This window comes from Microcaecilia unicolor, unplaced genomic scaffold (assembly GCF_901765095.1).
Source record: "Microcaecilia unicolor unplaced genomic scaffold, aMicUni1.1, whole genome shotgun sequence".
NCBI lineage: Eukaryota > Metazoa > Chordata > Amphibia > Gymnophiona > Siphonopidae > Microcaecilia > Microcaecilia unicolor.
The window spans coordinates 147,243-163,099 of NW_021963145.1; the positions used below are offsets into that span (position 1 = coordinate 147,243).

At 42.0% G+C, this 15,857-nt stretch overlaps 1 protein-coding gene across 1 annotated transcript in view; it reads right to left on the bottom strand.

The window, feature by feature from the left end:
* The window catches only part of LOC115459006 (polyamine deacetylase HDAC10-like), a gene marked incomplete at its 5' end in the record, with an annotated part of 43,020 nt that overhangs the window by 13,262 nt on the left and 13,901 nt on the right, over positions 1–15,857 (bottom strand). Inside the window, 5 exon segments of the mRNA XM_030188869.1 lie at positions 2,800–2,846; positions 2,848–2,886; positions 9,278–9,368; positions 13,102–13,360; positions 14,028–14,095. Of these exon segments, the coding sequence (XP_030044729.1) occupies positions 2,800–2,846; positions 2,848–2,886; positions 9,278–9,368; positions 13,102–13,360; positions 14,028–14,095 (504 nt within the window).

Sequence of the window (15,857 nt, forward strand, 5' to 3'; positions counted from 1 at the left end):
TAAAGGGGTCCTCTGCTGATCTGCATCAATTTCACTGACTATTCAGATTATTATTATTATTATTATTATTATTTGGCTCACTTGTATCCCACATTTTCCCAACTTGTGCGGGCTCATGTGGCTAACAAAGTTGCAAGAGAATTACATAATACAGCAGGTATAATAGTTATATAAAAATTAACAATACAGTAACGAAGGCAGCTAAATAAGAGAATACGGATGGGAAAACAGGAGCAACAACAGGGAAGCAGACATAAAGCAAAAAGCGGAAATCAAACAAAATGAAAATAGGGGTTTTAAAGAGTATGGAGGTCTTTGGGATAGGCATTACTAAACAAATAAGTTTTGAGTAATTTTTTAAATGTCGGGTGATCCGTTGTCTCTTTCAGTAGCCTCGGCAAAGGCATTTCAGGAGTGCGGGCTGATGAACGAAAAGCAAGAAGCGTAGATTGACTTGTACTTTAGATTTCCTGCAGGAAGGATAGTACAGAAGAAAAGTACGAGATGACACGATGAATTTCTGGAAGGTAAATCTATCAAATCACACATGTAAACTGGTGCTTCTCCGTAAATGATCTAATGTGTTAAGGCGCAGATTATGAATTCAATACTGTCTTTAATGGGTAGCCAGTGAAGACTCTCACGGAGAGGCTGCGCACTATCAAAGCGCGTTTTTTATTATTAAAATATACCACTCAAGAAACCCAAACACAGTAACAGACTGATGGCAGATGACTATAAAGTTCATTTTTTACTTTGGTTTGTTCATTTTTTTCAATTTCATGAAAAACTAGTGGAACCATGCCCGTTTCCTCAACAATGAAATGGGCCCTAAGAAGGCTCTCATGTAAGCGTTTTTTCTCTCTCTCCTCCCCTCCATGTCCAGCGACTCTTCCCTCCCCTCCCCAGCGATTCTCCTCTTCCCTGCCCTCCCATCCGTGTCCCGCGATTCTCTCCTCTCCCTCCCATCCCATCCATCATTCTCCTCTGCCCTGCTAGGCCCTCCCCTTCCCCTCGATGTCTCACGATTCTCTCCTCCCCTCGATTTGTACCTGACGTTCTCTGGCTGGCTGGCTTCCGTTCGTAACATCCCTCCTGACGTCAGCTCGCCTCCAGCGTTCCCTTCCCTCTCACTGTTCACCCTCTGACGTCGTTACGTTTTGACACTAGGGCGGGACAGTGAGAGTGAAAGGAACGCTGGAGGCTGGCTGACGTCAGGAGATGTTACGAACCCAGACAAAATCTTTACATAAACAAAACCTGATAAGATCAGGAAAAGTAGATTAGTATAATAAAGAACCAGAAGAAACAGAAAAATAATTAAAAGAAAGCATATCCTTCCATAGCACTACCAAACTAAAGAAATATGGGGGATGCTTAATTTAGAAATTAATACTAACAGACAATGGCAGAAAACCTTGCAAAATAGTGTGACTACTATTATAACGCAATCCTCATCTAGGGTTTCATTTTTCCTGTTGTGTATCACTACTTAACTCTCCAGCTTCATTCTCATTCTCCTCCGGCTCCCATTCTCCGTAAGCATCTTCTTTTTTTCTTATACTTATTTCTGCCTACACCATCTCTTCTGAAGACCATTTCAAACTTTCACCACCCTTTTCTAAATCCAAATATTTTACATTTCTCCTGAGTCTTTCCCCATTTCCTTGTTCTTGAATTTCCTTGTTTTCCTTGTATGCATTATTCATACTTCTGAGTTATATGAAGGAGAATATATCTTACCGCCCTAATTTTTCTTTCCTTTAGGTCACACTAGACCAGTTCAATCACTGTGGGTTGTTGAATGCATCGATCAGCAGGTGGAGATAGAAAACACAGAATTGTGCTGTGGTCATAAGGACCGTGTTCTGCTCCAACAATTCAGTATTTGATAACAAAGCAGTACTCATGTTCAGAACAGATACACTTACTTCCTTCTAAAAACCTTCAAACCTTATCCTTTTATGAGTATATACATATAGCAAAAAACATGAAGAACTTTAAAGACCATGACAGAGACATTAACTATATATGTATGAGAGGGAAGGGAGGGTATTGGACTGGTCTGCTTGGACTAAGGGGGAAAAACTAGCAGGTAAGATCTAATTTCTCCTTCCTTTGCATCCCCCAGACCAGTCCAGTCACTTGAGGGATGTCTAAAAGCATTCCTCAAGAAGGGGGGGGGAGGGGAGGAGAACAGCAGCTGTTGCCCCAATCACTGACGCTACCTGATACAAGCATGCTGACGTGCCAGGACATCTAGTTTATAATGCTTAGCAAAGGTTTGAAATGAGGACTATTTAACTGCTCTCTACAAAAATCACTGGCAAAACTGCCTTCAATTCTGATTAAGAAGTGGTGTCCTCTAGTACAAAACACTTTTAGGGTTGTAGGATGCTGCTTCCCAGCCAAGAAAGATAAGCTATTGATGGGCTGAATTGCCTTCCACCATATCTCTGAATGCAAATGTTAAAAATGTGCTCATCTACCAAGCCTCTCACACAGTATGAATAAGGCAAAGCCTGATATCAGAACACAGTGATGGGAGGTTGGGATGGGGCCATGGCCCCCTGGGTGCCAGATGCTGGAGAAGGAAGCGGAGGGGGGAACGCACAATTGTAAACAACAGACCAAGTACTGAAGATTCACAGTACACCACTGCCAGAACATTACAGTTCCTCATGTCCAAGATAGACAACCCTGCATCTATCCTCTTGACTAACTTATTGCAGGAAAACAACTATCTCAGCCTTCTTTCACTTGATTACCCAGCCCAAAACAAAAAGATCCTAAGCTCACTTTTGAAATCCAATCGCGATGCTCTGCTTAATTGCAACAGAAGAAGAAAACAGAAACTGCGGGCGACAATGCGATCCCATTCCTTACCTGAAAAGAAAAAGCACAGGCAGATTTGTCCTGGTTTGTCCATTTCAATGTTGGCAAAATTCTTTGTAGCAAATGTAACAGATAACAGATCCATTTTCTCACTGTAGGTTTATTTATTTTATTTATTTGTTACATTTGTATCCCACATTTTCCCCACCTATTTGCATGCTACGGGCTGAGTTCAGGTATTCACAATCTCAATTGCAAATATAAATTTGATTGTTTGAACCCTGAACACAGCACCAACTGCAGTTCATTCTCAAACCCTTTTGTGCTGGTACCAAAGTTTAAAGTTAGTTTATGAAATGCAATTAGCTACAATCTCAGTTCTGTGCGTTGTCTGAACCAGGGGATCTCAGTTACTTTCTTGGCGGCCTAGAAAGTGCTCCAGCCCTCCAAGTGAACATCCACTGGAAAGGGGTGAGACTTGGGGGCCTGGGCATGGTTAGACAAAGGACTCAGAAGGGTTTTCTTCTTGTGTGTAAAGTCTAGTGAATAGGGGTTCATCTCGATGCACTTAATTCCCTGGTGGTCCAGTGGATCCCTTCTGACCTCCCAAACCTAAAAATTCTGTGGTGGTCTAGTGGACCCCTCCCCCCCCCCCCCAAACCTACAAAAAAATTTCTGGTGGTCTAATGGAAACCCCCCCCTCCCCAAACCCCCCCCCCAGTCTAAATTAAATTTTGCAAGCCCGGTTTGCTTTGAGCAGCTCCCCCTAAATGGGCTTCTTTATACCTAATCTGGTTATTTTCCAAAGTAGGGTATTAACCTCATCTCTAAATTATAAGACAGACCAGAATATTATCGACAGATGTGCCATTCAAGCTTTTATTTATATATATTATTGCTGTCCAAAGGCTCATGGCAATGTACATGGAATTTTACAGCGATTGCATCCCTTTTAACGTTCCTTCATAAAGTAAAAAAAGAGCTACAAAGTGAGGCTGCGTTATTAGCATGACTTGAACAAAACATTAACCAGAGCTATGACACTGCAGTCCTCCTTTTCTCTCCCTTTTTGTACAGAGAGCATACTTGTTGCAAGATTTCTTTCAGGAGATCAACATGTTTTGTTATTCGAGAGTTGTTAAGTATTGTACAGCTTATTTTTCTTTGTTTTTAATGTAAGGTGGTGTTTTGGTATAACGCTTTTTTCTCTTGAAATGTTTATTAACTATTGTGATATGCAAAAATAACTTTTAATGACTTTTATTAGGTTGTCAATAGCTTCCATTGTTTGACACTGTCTTTTGTTTTTTTTTCTTTTAAATAAAAAATATTGTTACTTTTGGATTAAGTGCTTGTGAAAGAATGCCAGATTGAGAGCACTGGAAACCAAAGTCCTTTATTTTCTATTTAACAAAAGAGCAGGAAGTGAAACAGGTAGTGGTGCAAGCTTTCTCTTCATTTTTCTGCCAGCAGACATCAACTTTGATTGGTAGAGGGGAGACCTCTAGAAAATGGGGGCGGGGTTGTCAGCAATTCAGTCCACTTATCTGTGCTCTGGCTTCTGCTGGACCGGTAGTGATGATACATCTGGGAACTGGCCAGAGTCCATTAGCTCATTTCACATAAGCCCCGATGGTTTTTAGGGTGTTAATGATTTCTGGCAACTACTAACCTCAATTACTTTACTGTTTGAAGGCATGATATGATATGGAGCACACACACAAACACATAAGCTGCAATGGAGTCAACTGAAATTAAGATAACCACAAGCCCTTGCAACAAATCTGAGATGCCAATTCAGCTGTAAATGCAAAGACATTCTCTCCTTAGGACCCTATTAGAGTTTCAAAATGTGTTTGACATAGTACCTCATGAATGTCTCCTAAGGAAATTAGAAAATCATGGGATAGGAGGCAGTGTCCTGTGGAGGGGCATAATCGAAAGGGGCGTCCAAGTTTTCCTGAGGACGTCCTCGCAGGACGTCCCAGCGAAGGGGCGGGGAAAACCCGTATTATCGAAACAAGATGGGCGTCCATCTTTCGTTTCGATAATACGGTCGGGGACGCCCAAATCGTGAAATTTAGGTCGTCCCTAGAGATGATCATCCTTAGACTTGGTTGTTTCTGATTTTTGGCGATAATGGAAACTAAGGATGCCCATCTCAGAAACGACCAAATGCAAGCCCTTTGGTCGTGGGAGGAGCCAGCATTCATAGTGCACTGGTCCCCCTGACATCCCAGGACACCAACCGGGCACCCTAGGGGGCACTGCAGTGGACTTCAGAAAATGTTCCCAGGTACATAGCTCCCTTACCTTGTGTGCTGAACCCCCCCCCCAAAAAAAAACAAAAAACAAAACCCACTCCCCACAACTGTACACCGCTACCATAGCCCTTATGGGTGAAGGGTGCACCTACATGTGGGTACAGTGGGTTTTGAAGGGCTCACATTTACCACCACAAGTGTAACAGGTAGGGGGGATGGGCCTGGGTCCACCTGCCTGAAGTGCACTGCACCCACTAAAACTGCTCCAGGGACCTGCATACTGCTGTCATGGAGCTGGGTATGATATTTGAGGCTGGCATAGAGGCTGGCAAAATATATAAAAAAAAAATTTTTGAGGGTGGGAGGGGGTTAGTGACCACTGAGGGAGTAAGGGGAGGTCATCCCCGATTCCCTCCGGTGGTCATCTGGTCAGTTCGGGCACCTTTTGTCGCTTGGTCGTAAGAAAAAAAGGACCAGGTAAAGTCGTCCAAGTGTTTGTCAGGGACGCCCCTTTTTTTTCCCCATTATGGGTCAAGGACACCCATGTGTTAGGCACGCCCAAGTCCCACCTTCGCTATGCCTCCAACACGCCCCTGGGAACTTTGGTCGTCCCTGCGACAGAAAGCAGTTATGGACGCCCAAAATCGGCTTTACATTATACCGATTTGGGCAACCCTGTGAGAAGGACGCCCATCCTGCAATGTGTCTTTCGAAAATAAGCCTGGTTAAAAGAAAAGAGTAGAGTTTAAAGGTCAGTATTCTTACTGGGGAAGGGTAGATAGTAGGGTTCCCCAGGGATCTGTTCTAGGACCACCTTTTAACATATTTATAAATAATCTAGAGATGGGAATAACTACTGAGGTAATTAAATTTGCTGATGACACAAAGTTAATCAAAGTTAATTGTGAAAAATTGCAAGAGGACCTTATGAGACTGGGAGACTGGGCATACAAATGGTAGATGACATTTAATGTGAACAAGTGCCAAACGATGCATGTAGGAAACAGGAACGTGATGCAAGGTTCTACATTAGGAGTCACCACCCAAGAAGAAACACACACACATAAACACACACAAACGCAAACACATAAACACACACACACACACAAACACGCAAACACACAAACAAAAACACACACAAACAAAAACACACACACACAGAAACACACACACATAAACACACACACAAACACACACACACAAACGCACACACACATACACACACACACACAAACGCACACACAAATGCACGCACACACACACACACACACAAAAACATACAGAGAAACACACACACACACAAACACACAAGAAAAGGATCTAGGTGTCATCAATGATATGTTGAAATCCTCTGCTCAGCGTGCAGCAGCAGCAGCTAAGAGAGCAAATAGCATGCTAGGAATTATTAGGAATGGAATGAAGAACAAAAGTGATTATTATAAAGCCTTTGACATTGTTCCATGGTGTGACCACAACTCGAATATTATGTGCAATTTTAGTCACCACATCTCAAAATAAATATATAGCAGAATTAGAAAAAAAAAAAGTACAGAGAAGGGTAACAAAAATGATACAGGGGATGGGACGACTTCCCTATGAGGAAAGGTTAAAGAGGTTAGGACTCTTCAGCTTGGAGCATTCGATAGGGTGGGTCACTATTTTACTTGATATTCTTAGAGTCGGGAATGTCTGGTGTGATGTATACTTGCTTCCATGAAAGTGTAGTTACTATGTACTGGAATGGAGAAAAATCTCCAGGGGCGACACTCTCTCCAAAACAATTTAACATAGTACTCAAGGTACTCATAACTATCTCTACACCATAAGAACTTGCTTATTTTCTTATGCTGATGATATTTCTATTTGGCTCCCTGTGTTTAACAGTTTGGAATCAATTTATGGTGCAATATCTCTATGCATCAATAATTTAAAATCATGGGCTACAAGATACATGCTGAAGCTCAATGCTGAAAAGACCAAAATATTGTGGTTCAGCAATACTTTGCACACTATTCCATCTGTGATTCTGCTAGACTTGTCTCAGTCATCAGCAGTTTCACAGGTATCTAACATTTGGGGGATTTTATTTGATTCTGCCTTGTCATTTGAGCCACAAATTAGTAGTTTGATGAAAAGGGTGGTTTTTTTTTTTAATTGAAGCGGTTAAAGATGGGTCGGTCTTATTTTGATTCACATTTTTTTGCACTAGTGGTACAATCTTATACATTGTCGCAGCTTGATTACCGTAACTCATTATATATTGGTCTTCCTAAAAAAACAACTAGATAGATTATAACTCTTGCAGAATACAGCTGCCAAGATGATTTTTAGGTGTAGAAAACATGACAGAGTTACCCCACTGCTGAATGATTTACACTGGCTGCCGGTGAATGCCAGGATTATATTTAAGGTGTCTTGTCTAGTATTCAAATCTTTACATGCTTCAGCTTCATTATTTTTATATAGCTTATTTCATCATTCCTCAATTGACTTTAAAATTGGAAAAAAATAACAATATTTTGCTTTTTCCTAAAGTTTATTGTCTTGTGTGTAAAAGTCATCATGAAAGATCATATTCATTGCAGGCTGCTAAATATTGGAGACCCAACTAATCCGAGACTCAAAAATTCTTACATGCTCATTTGTAAAAATCTCACGACTTCTCTGTTTGATGAATATGTAATTGTAAACTTAGCTTAAAGTGATTCTGCTTACTTCTCTCATTTTTTATGGATCTACACTAGTTTATGCTTTTCTTGTATTTATCTGCTGTGAACCTTTTGTAGGAATTCAGCAGTATAAAAGTACTAGATTAGATCAGAAGAGATGGCTGAGGGGAGATAGTATTTTATAGACTTCTGTCATGAATGGAGTGGAAATGGTAGAAGTGAATCGCTTGTTTATACTTTCCAAAAATACAAGGACTAGGGGGCATACAACGAAGCTACTAAGTAATATATTTAGAACAAAATCTGAGAAAATGTTTATTCACTCAATGTGTAATTAAACTCTGGCGTTGCCAGAGAATGTGGTAAAAGCAGTTAGCTTAGCAGTGTTTATAAAAGGGTTGGATACTTTCCTAAAAGAAAAAGTCCATAAGCCAGTAAGATAGACTGGGGAAAATACACTACTTTTTTCTAGGATAAGCACCATAAAATCTGTTTTACTTTTAGTATATTGCCAGGTACTTGTGACCTGGATTGGACACTGCTGAAAACAAGATTGATGGACCTTTGGTCTCAGTATGACAAGGCTTATATTCTAGGTCCAATTACTTTTACATCTTCAAGATCATCTTCTGTGCAAGTAATTCCAAGAGATTCAGAGCTCTGAAAGAACTAGCACACTAACCATAAACAGAAAAAAACAAAACAAAGGACCCTTAATCACAGGGAAATAAAAATAAAAGCAGGGACAGTACTGGGAAGATGAACTTATGGCCTTTATTCAACATCAATTTATGCATCTACTAGTCGTTGAGCCCGTTAAAACGGGCTGGTATTGGGGCTTTCGGAGGTCGACGCTGGCTCCCCCCCGCGCGAGGTCGCCGCTACCGTCCCCCACCCCCACCCCCGGAGTCGCTGCCGCCAGCCCTCCAGCCGGCCCAGGCCCTCTCTCCGCTACTGAACTTACAGCCATTCGCCGGAACGCAGCAGGGCAGATCAGCTGAGCTGCCGTCGGCCTTCCTTCTCTGCCTGTGTCCCGCCCTCGTGTGACGTAACGTCAGCGAGGGCGGGACACAGGCAGGGAAGGAAGGCGGATGGCAGCTCAGCTGATGTGCATGCTGCGTTCCGGCGAATGGATGTAAGTTCAGTAGCGGAGAGAGGGCCTGGGCCGGGTGGAGGGCTGGCGGCGGCGACGCCGGGTGGGGGAAGCGGTAGCGGCGACCTCGGGTGGGGGGGGGGAGCAGTAGCGACCTCGGCGGCTTTGCACAGTTTCCCTCTCTGTCCCGCCCCCGTCATCACTTTTGCGAGTGAGTCGGTCACTCGCCGTTTATATGTTTGATAGACTGTGAATTTGATTTATTATTATGTTTGCTTTTTAAACTATTCTGAATGATTTATCAATGGTATGAAGTTATAGGTACACAAATTTGGTTTATGCAGTGCAGAAAGGCATTTGGACCAAGCCACAGCTAACACTATAAAGAAATCACAGAGAAAAGTGGAGCACGATACCTGCTTTTTCAGGATCTTGGTTAAAAGGCTCAGTATTTTTCCCACACAAACATAGACTGCTTCTTCCTTCACATGCATCACAGCAAAGTTACTGTAAAAATTCAAAAACATTTAGAGGGACATTATTGATATGTCGACCAAATCTGATTTTGGAGGTTCTATTTTATTTATTGACATTTATAGCCCACATTATCCTACATAGGCACGGGTTCAATGTGGCTTACAATTCTATTACTAAAACATTTACCCTCCTGTTTACAAAGCCGCGCAGCAATGCCGACACAGCCCATTCAAAGTGAATGGGCTATGTCGTTATTACTGCACCAGCAGCTGTTAGCGTGGCATAAGAGAAATATGATGAAACAGAAAACATTATAGCAAGCTCATATAGTAATTACATGGTTAGGAGAAATATCATTCCTGCACTCAAGGTATTTTGCTCACTTTCCATTAGTAGATATTTTCTCATGTATTTTACGGAAAATCAATTACATCTGATTTGTTTCAGGAGGGAGTTCCATAGTTTGGTACCCTGATAAGTAAAGCCTGCTGTAAAAACAGATTTATAAACTACTTTCTTACAACTGGGGAACTGAAGGAGTAAGTAATCTCTGACCCCCGGGGTTGAATTTCATAGAGGAAGCTCCACTAGAGGCTACATATGCTGTGGTGCCAATCTGGCTTTTATTAGGAGCCAGTGTAGTTTCCAGAGCAAAGGTGTTGCCCTCCTGAACTGTGGTGCCTTGCAGACTAAACGTGCTGCCGTGTTTTGAGCTGTTTGTAATTTTCAGTACTATTTCTTTAAAACCTACGTAGACAGCATTACAATAGTCGATCTGTGACAGTACCAAAGATTGTACTAAGCTTCTGAAGATCATGTTGGGAAAAAAAAAAGAGAGATCTTATTCTTTTTAATTTCCACAGAGTTCTGAAAATTCTTGGGGTTCAAAAGTTAGATGCTGGTCAATAATTACTCCCAGGATCTTCATACTAGACTCTAATGGATAAGCACTTATAAGGAGTAGTGTGGAAAGGGTTAGTTATGGCCAGAAATTTAGTTTTATCTTGTTTAGTTTGAATTTAAACACATGTTCAAATTTCCATCTAATCTAACCCTGATTTGATGATGTTTAAGTACATCATATAGGTCATGTTCAAAGGGGAGACAGATTGTTACATCATCTGCATACATGAATGAACTGAAGCCGCTTGCCTCCAATTTCCAACCCAATGGAACCCTCATGATGTTGAAAAGGTGCAAGAGGGGAGATCCCTGAGGTACCCCACAATCTGAGGACCATGAGGGGGAAATGGAGCCCGATGATTTTACCTGATAGGACCTTAGTTTCAGGAAACCTTTGAACCACTGGAGAACTTCCCCACATATGCTGATGTAGTCCATTAATCCTAACAGTATGTCATGGTCTACCACATCAAATGCACTAGTCATGTAGAACTGGAGCTTTATTAGCTTCTTACCTACACTGACTTGTCTTCTAAAATTAGCAATAAGTGTTTTTAGTACAGTTTCTGTACTGTAAGATGGCCAAAAAGCATGACAGCAGACACCTTCTTAAACTCTGATACAGTCTTCGTCTCCACGACCTCCACCAGGAGGACATTCCACGCATCCACCACCCTTTCCTGACTGTGAACTGTATAATGAGGAGGACAAGTATTCCATGAGTTGATGTGCTACAATGCCTTCCAAGGAGTTCACATAATATAACCTTTCTCTGCAGGGAAGTGACTGAGAGATAGCACAAGAGATATGTGGAATCTGAGGCATTCAATAAACCAGTCTGGTGCAACTTTTAGTAGGTGGCTTGGGCCAGTGCCGTAGCGAGGGTGCCTGACACCCGGGGCGGGTCGCCGCTGCACCCCCCCCTCCCCCGGGTGCAGGGCACGGCACACCCCCCCTCCGGAGCGCACCCTCCCCCCCCCCCCGAAACGCACCCTTACCTTGCAGCGGAGGGTAGGCGGGGGGCCGATCCGCCCCCAGTGCACGTCACTGGGAGCTGCGTCGGCTCTGCTGCTTCCCTGCTTTCTCTGCCCCGTAACAGGAAGCAACCTGTTCCAGGGCAGAAAGAGCAGGGAACCAGCGAGCCGACATCCCCCCAGCGGTGTGCACCCGGGCCAGACCGCCCCCCCCCCCCCTTCCTACACCACTGGCTTGGGCAAGTGTCAAGTATGCAATATGATGAGGAATTTTTCAAACAATATTCAAAAATCCAGTGCCAAACATGATCATTTTCGAACCACAAAAACACCTATCTTTTGGTTCAAAAATCACCCTATTTTAGACTTTCCGGGCTCAGGACAACTTTTTTTAAGGGCAATGTTCAAGCAAAAAAAGTCCAAGGGAAAAACACACAAAAACAAGTCACTAGAATGTTTGGGGGCCAGCAGTCTTACTAGACTGGCTATACAGACATCCCAGCAGAGCAGAGAAGTGGGGCAGCCTAGGAGGCACTGCAGTGAACTTCACATAATAGCCATACTGGGTCAGACCAATGGTCCATCTAGCCAAGGTCTCAGGTACTCATCACATCATAATCCCCTTATGTTGTATGGCAAGACCTCCAGGAACTGCAAAAAAGTACTGTACCCAAAGTACACCACTACAATAGTCCTTATGCCTGCAGGTATCACTTATATGTAGGTTCAGTAGGTATTTTGTGGTTTTTGGGGCACTCATACTTTCCACCACTAGTGTACCAGTTAGAGAGGGATATTGGCCTGGGTTCCCTTCTCTGCAGTCCACTGCACCGACCACTAGGCTACTCCAGAGACCTGTTTGCTGCTCTAAGAAGAATGGCCATTATATCTGCAGCTGTCATACAGCCCGGTATATACTGTCATTTTCATCTCGACGGGTGGGAAGAGATCAGTGACCACTGGGACATTAAAGGGGTGCATGCTCTTATCCCTCCAGTGGTCATCTGGTCAGTTGGGCGCCTTTTTGGCACTTTGTCGTTACTGAAACAGGTCTAGCTGAAAACGTTCTATTTTTTTGATTGGACGTTTTTCAAATGTTCCATTGTCAGAGAAAAATATCCAGATCACAAGTCTGCCCTAGTCCCGCACAAAACATGCCTCCTACACACCCCTTCAGATTTAAACAAACTGCATAGAAAAACGTTTTAAAAAATGGGGTTTGAAAATAGTGATTTGGACGTTTTTGTGAAAATAAAAGAACATCTGCCGCTTTGTGCCATTTTTTTCTGTTTCGAAAATGAGCCCTTTAATATTCTTTAGAATACGTTTCCAAATGTATTTATTACATTTGTACCCAGCGCTTTCCCGCTCATCGCAGGCTCAATGCGTCTTACATAGTAACAAGAGAATACAATCTGTAGTATCAAAATCAACAAGGATGTATGTGATAGGACAATGAACAAGGAGTAAATGGGATAAAAGAGGTATGAGTGAAAGGATAGGGAAGGTAATGAGGTGGAGCGATAAAGGAGAAGTTGAGGAAGAGCATGAAGGGTAAGAAGGTTGGTAGGAAATATGTAGACTATAAACATGATTACATTTCTTTTTTTTTTTTTTTAATTTTTTAAATTTTCCACTATATCACCACATAAAGTGAATATGCAATCGGCATTATTTAACATTAGGAAACAAAAATGATAAGTATATATCTTTACAGTCCATTTGTCCACAAGTTAAAGAAATTTGATTCCAAGATTAAGGAAATTAAAAAAGAAAAAAGATACAAAAATGAAATATGATTACATTTCTAACACATCCCTGTGTTACAGATTCTATTGGTCAAACATTTTCTTAAAAAAAACCCAAATAAATCTAGTACAGCACACCTGATCAGAGCTTCTATTTCTTCAACAGCAACTGTACCGGTCTCCACCTGGACACCACGCAAGAGGATGTGGGAAGGCAGAGCTGCAGCTGTCCTCACAGGGGGCACTGGAAGCAGCAATCCCTCCATGTGATGATGCAGAAAAACGTCAGCCATCTTTGCTTCATCTGCACAGACCTCTGGGGAAGATCCTGACTGGGATACAAGACGTGCATCGCCTAACTCTCTCTTGGTGCTTGGATCTTGCACAATGGATACCTCTACAGATTTGGGTTTGTTTCAACAAGAAAACAAATACCAATAAACAATGGAAAGAAACAGATGAAGATAATCTCATTTAGAGGTCCTTTTACAAAGCTGCGGTAAGTGCTAGAACATGTTTAATGGGAATTTTAGTTTCTAATCCATGATGCTGGCAATACTGAGAATTTATTAAGCACAGGGAAGAAAGGGAAATAAAGGACCATAGTGTCCCCATGACAAATAAAGCATGCAGCCAGCCAGAACCTCATCTCAACTCTGTTATCCACATACGTCTCCCACATGGTTTCTTAGTAAAAGTGCTTATTAAAATGTTCATTTGCTGAGTTCTTCTGGCCATAAGATGTCATGTTATACGAGTCGCCAGAGCACAGGTTCTCTGCAGTGTGAAAGCTTTGTGCTAGATATTTTAATATCTCTATTCTGGAATACTATCATTGACAGTACTGCTAACATCAATTGGGAAATGATTCCTGTTTCCAGCACATGCCTTGGGGGGCTGTGGGCAACTGGAAAGAATGCATGCCACAAACTCAACCACCAGGAGCATCACAAGCAGTTTTCCCAAAAAGAACTTAAAATCAAAATATCATTTACTTTCCGGGGCTCACATATATTTGGTAACTGAATGTTTAGGGTATCAGTAATAAAAAAAAAAGCACTTACTATCATGGATAAAACATTTCCAGTATGGTGCGTGCACAGCTATGGCATTCTGAATGGATTCTATCGCACTAGAAGAGAAAAGCCAGTTAGTCTTACTCTATAAAGGCCTAAGCACAGGATAGCTCAGACTCACCAGAGAGGACACTCCTTCCCTGACACAAAGGATCATCTTATTTTCTTATCCACTCTGGAGATTTGTGCAATGGAAAATGTCTTTCAGATCTAAAGTATCAGACCGATGCAGAAAGCCACCACAAGCAGAAGTGTGTGGTTACCATGAGGTGTATGTGGCACATTACTGGCCACACGATACAGAATTGGTTCACCACAGCTGTTAACTTGTGCATACACATGTGCACACAGTTTATTAAAAGGAATGGTATCCCTCCACAATGCACAAAAGTACAAAGGGGATTTTAAAGTATGCACAGTGTGAAGAATTCACTGCCAGATCTGTGGCAGCATAAAAAGGTTAGTCAAGAGGATTTACTGCCAGCTTTTGAGATCTGCTGGCAGTTTTTCCCAGTTTTCTGTGACCATGGCAAGAACCTTCAACTTTAAAACCAGAATGGCACTAACAGCAGTGTGCAGAGATAATAGCACTTCATTGTATACATGTCTGAAGAAAACATGCTATTCTGCACATAAATATTAACCTCACAAAAATGATGTGTGCAAGGTATTTTTGTGAGGCTAATATTTTTATGCACAGAACATTCTGGTTCACGAGCAGATGTGTGCTGGCAGTTTTGTTTTCTTCAAACATGTGCACAGTGAAGTTGACTTTACTGCAGAACCAATTATGCACCTGTGTCCAGCAGGCGTTCCCTGCTTAGCGTGTAAGTTCTGCAAACTTTGAATTTGCATCTCATTAGTTTAACTGCACCACTGTGAAATAATTTTCTTGCCAATCTTGTGATAGAAACTGTGTGCGCAGCCACTGGAATGCAGCGCTACCGCTTGGCTTGATGCATCAAACCCTCAGGGTTTTAAAAAGGAGAACTTAGATCTTAACTGCTAATTTCCTTTGCTTTAGTTGCACCAGGATGTGTGGGTTTGCATCCATCTACCAGCAGGTGGAGATAGAGAGTACAGAATGGTGCTGATCCTTAATAGAATCCTGTGCAGCTCAAACATTTTAGTATTAGATAAGCAGTGGAAAACAGTTGCTGATCAAATGCAAAAACATTTGCTGAATGATGATGTAATGTGAACAAGACAAACTAAGCTGGTAAAAGTAAAAAAAACTGCTTTTATGATATGGAGAAACAAATAAAGATGGATAACTGGACTCATCTGGTGCAACTAAAGGAAAGAAAATTAGAAGTTAAGATCTAATTTCTCCTCCCTTATCCTGTGAACCAGATGAGTCCACGACTTGGGGGATGTAAAAAAAAAAAAGCAGTCCTCAAGATGAGAGGTGATCAATTACTCCTGTTCTGAGAACTTAAGCTTCTAAGGTGGCTTCCTTCCTAGCCACCACATCCAAACAACAGTGTTTTGCAAAAATATGTAAAGAGGACCATGTTGCTGCTTTGTAGATATCCAAAAGAGATACTGCATTACACTCTATTCAAGAAGCCTCCCCTCTAATGGAGTGCACTCTTGGCAATTTTATTGGAGCCCAGAACAAACACCAAAGAGTTCTTGTATTTCATACTAGGTCAGACCAATGATCCATCTATCCCAGTGCCCTGCTTCCAACACTGGCCAATTCAGGTCACAAGTACCTGGCAGAAACCCAATTAGTAACAACATTCCATGTTACCAATCTTGGGGCAAGCACTGCCTTCCCCTGTGTACATCTTAAAAACAGACTATGAGCTTCCT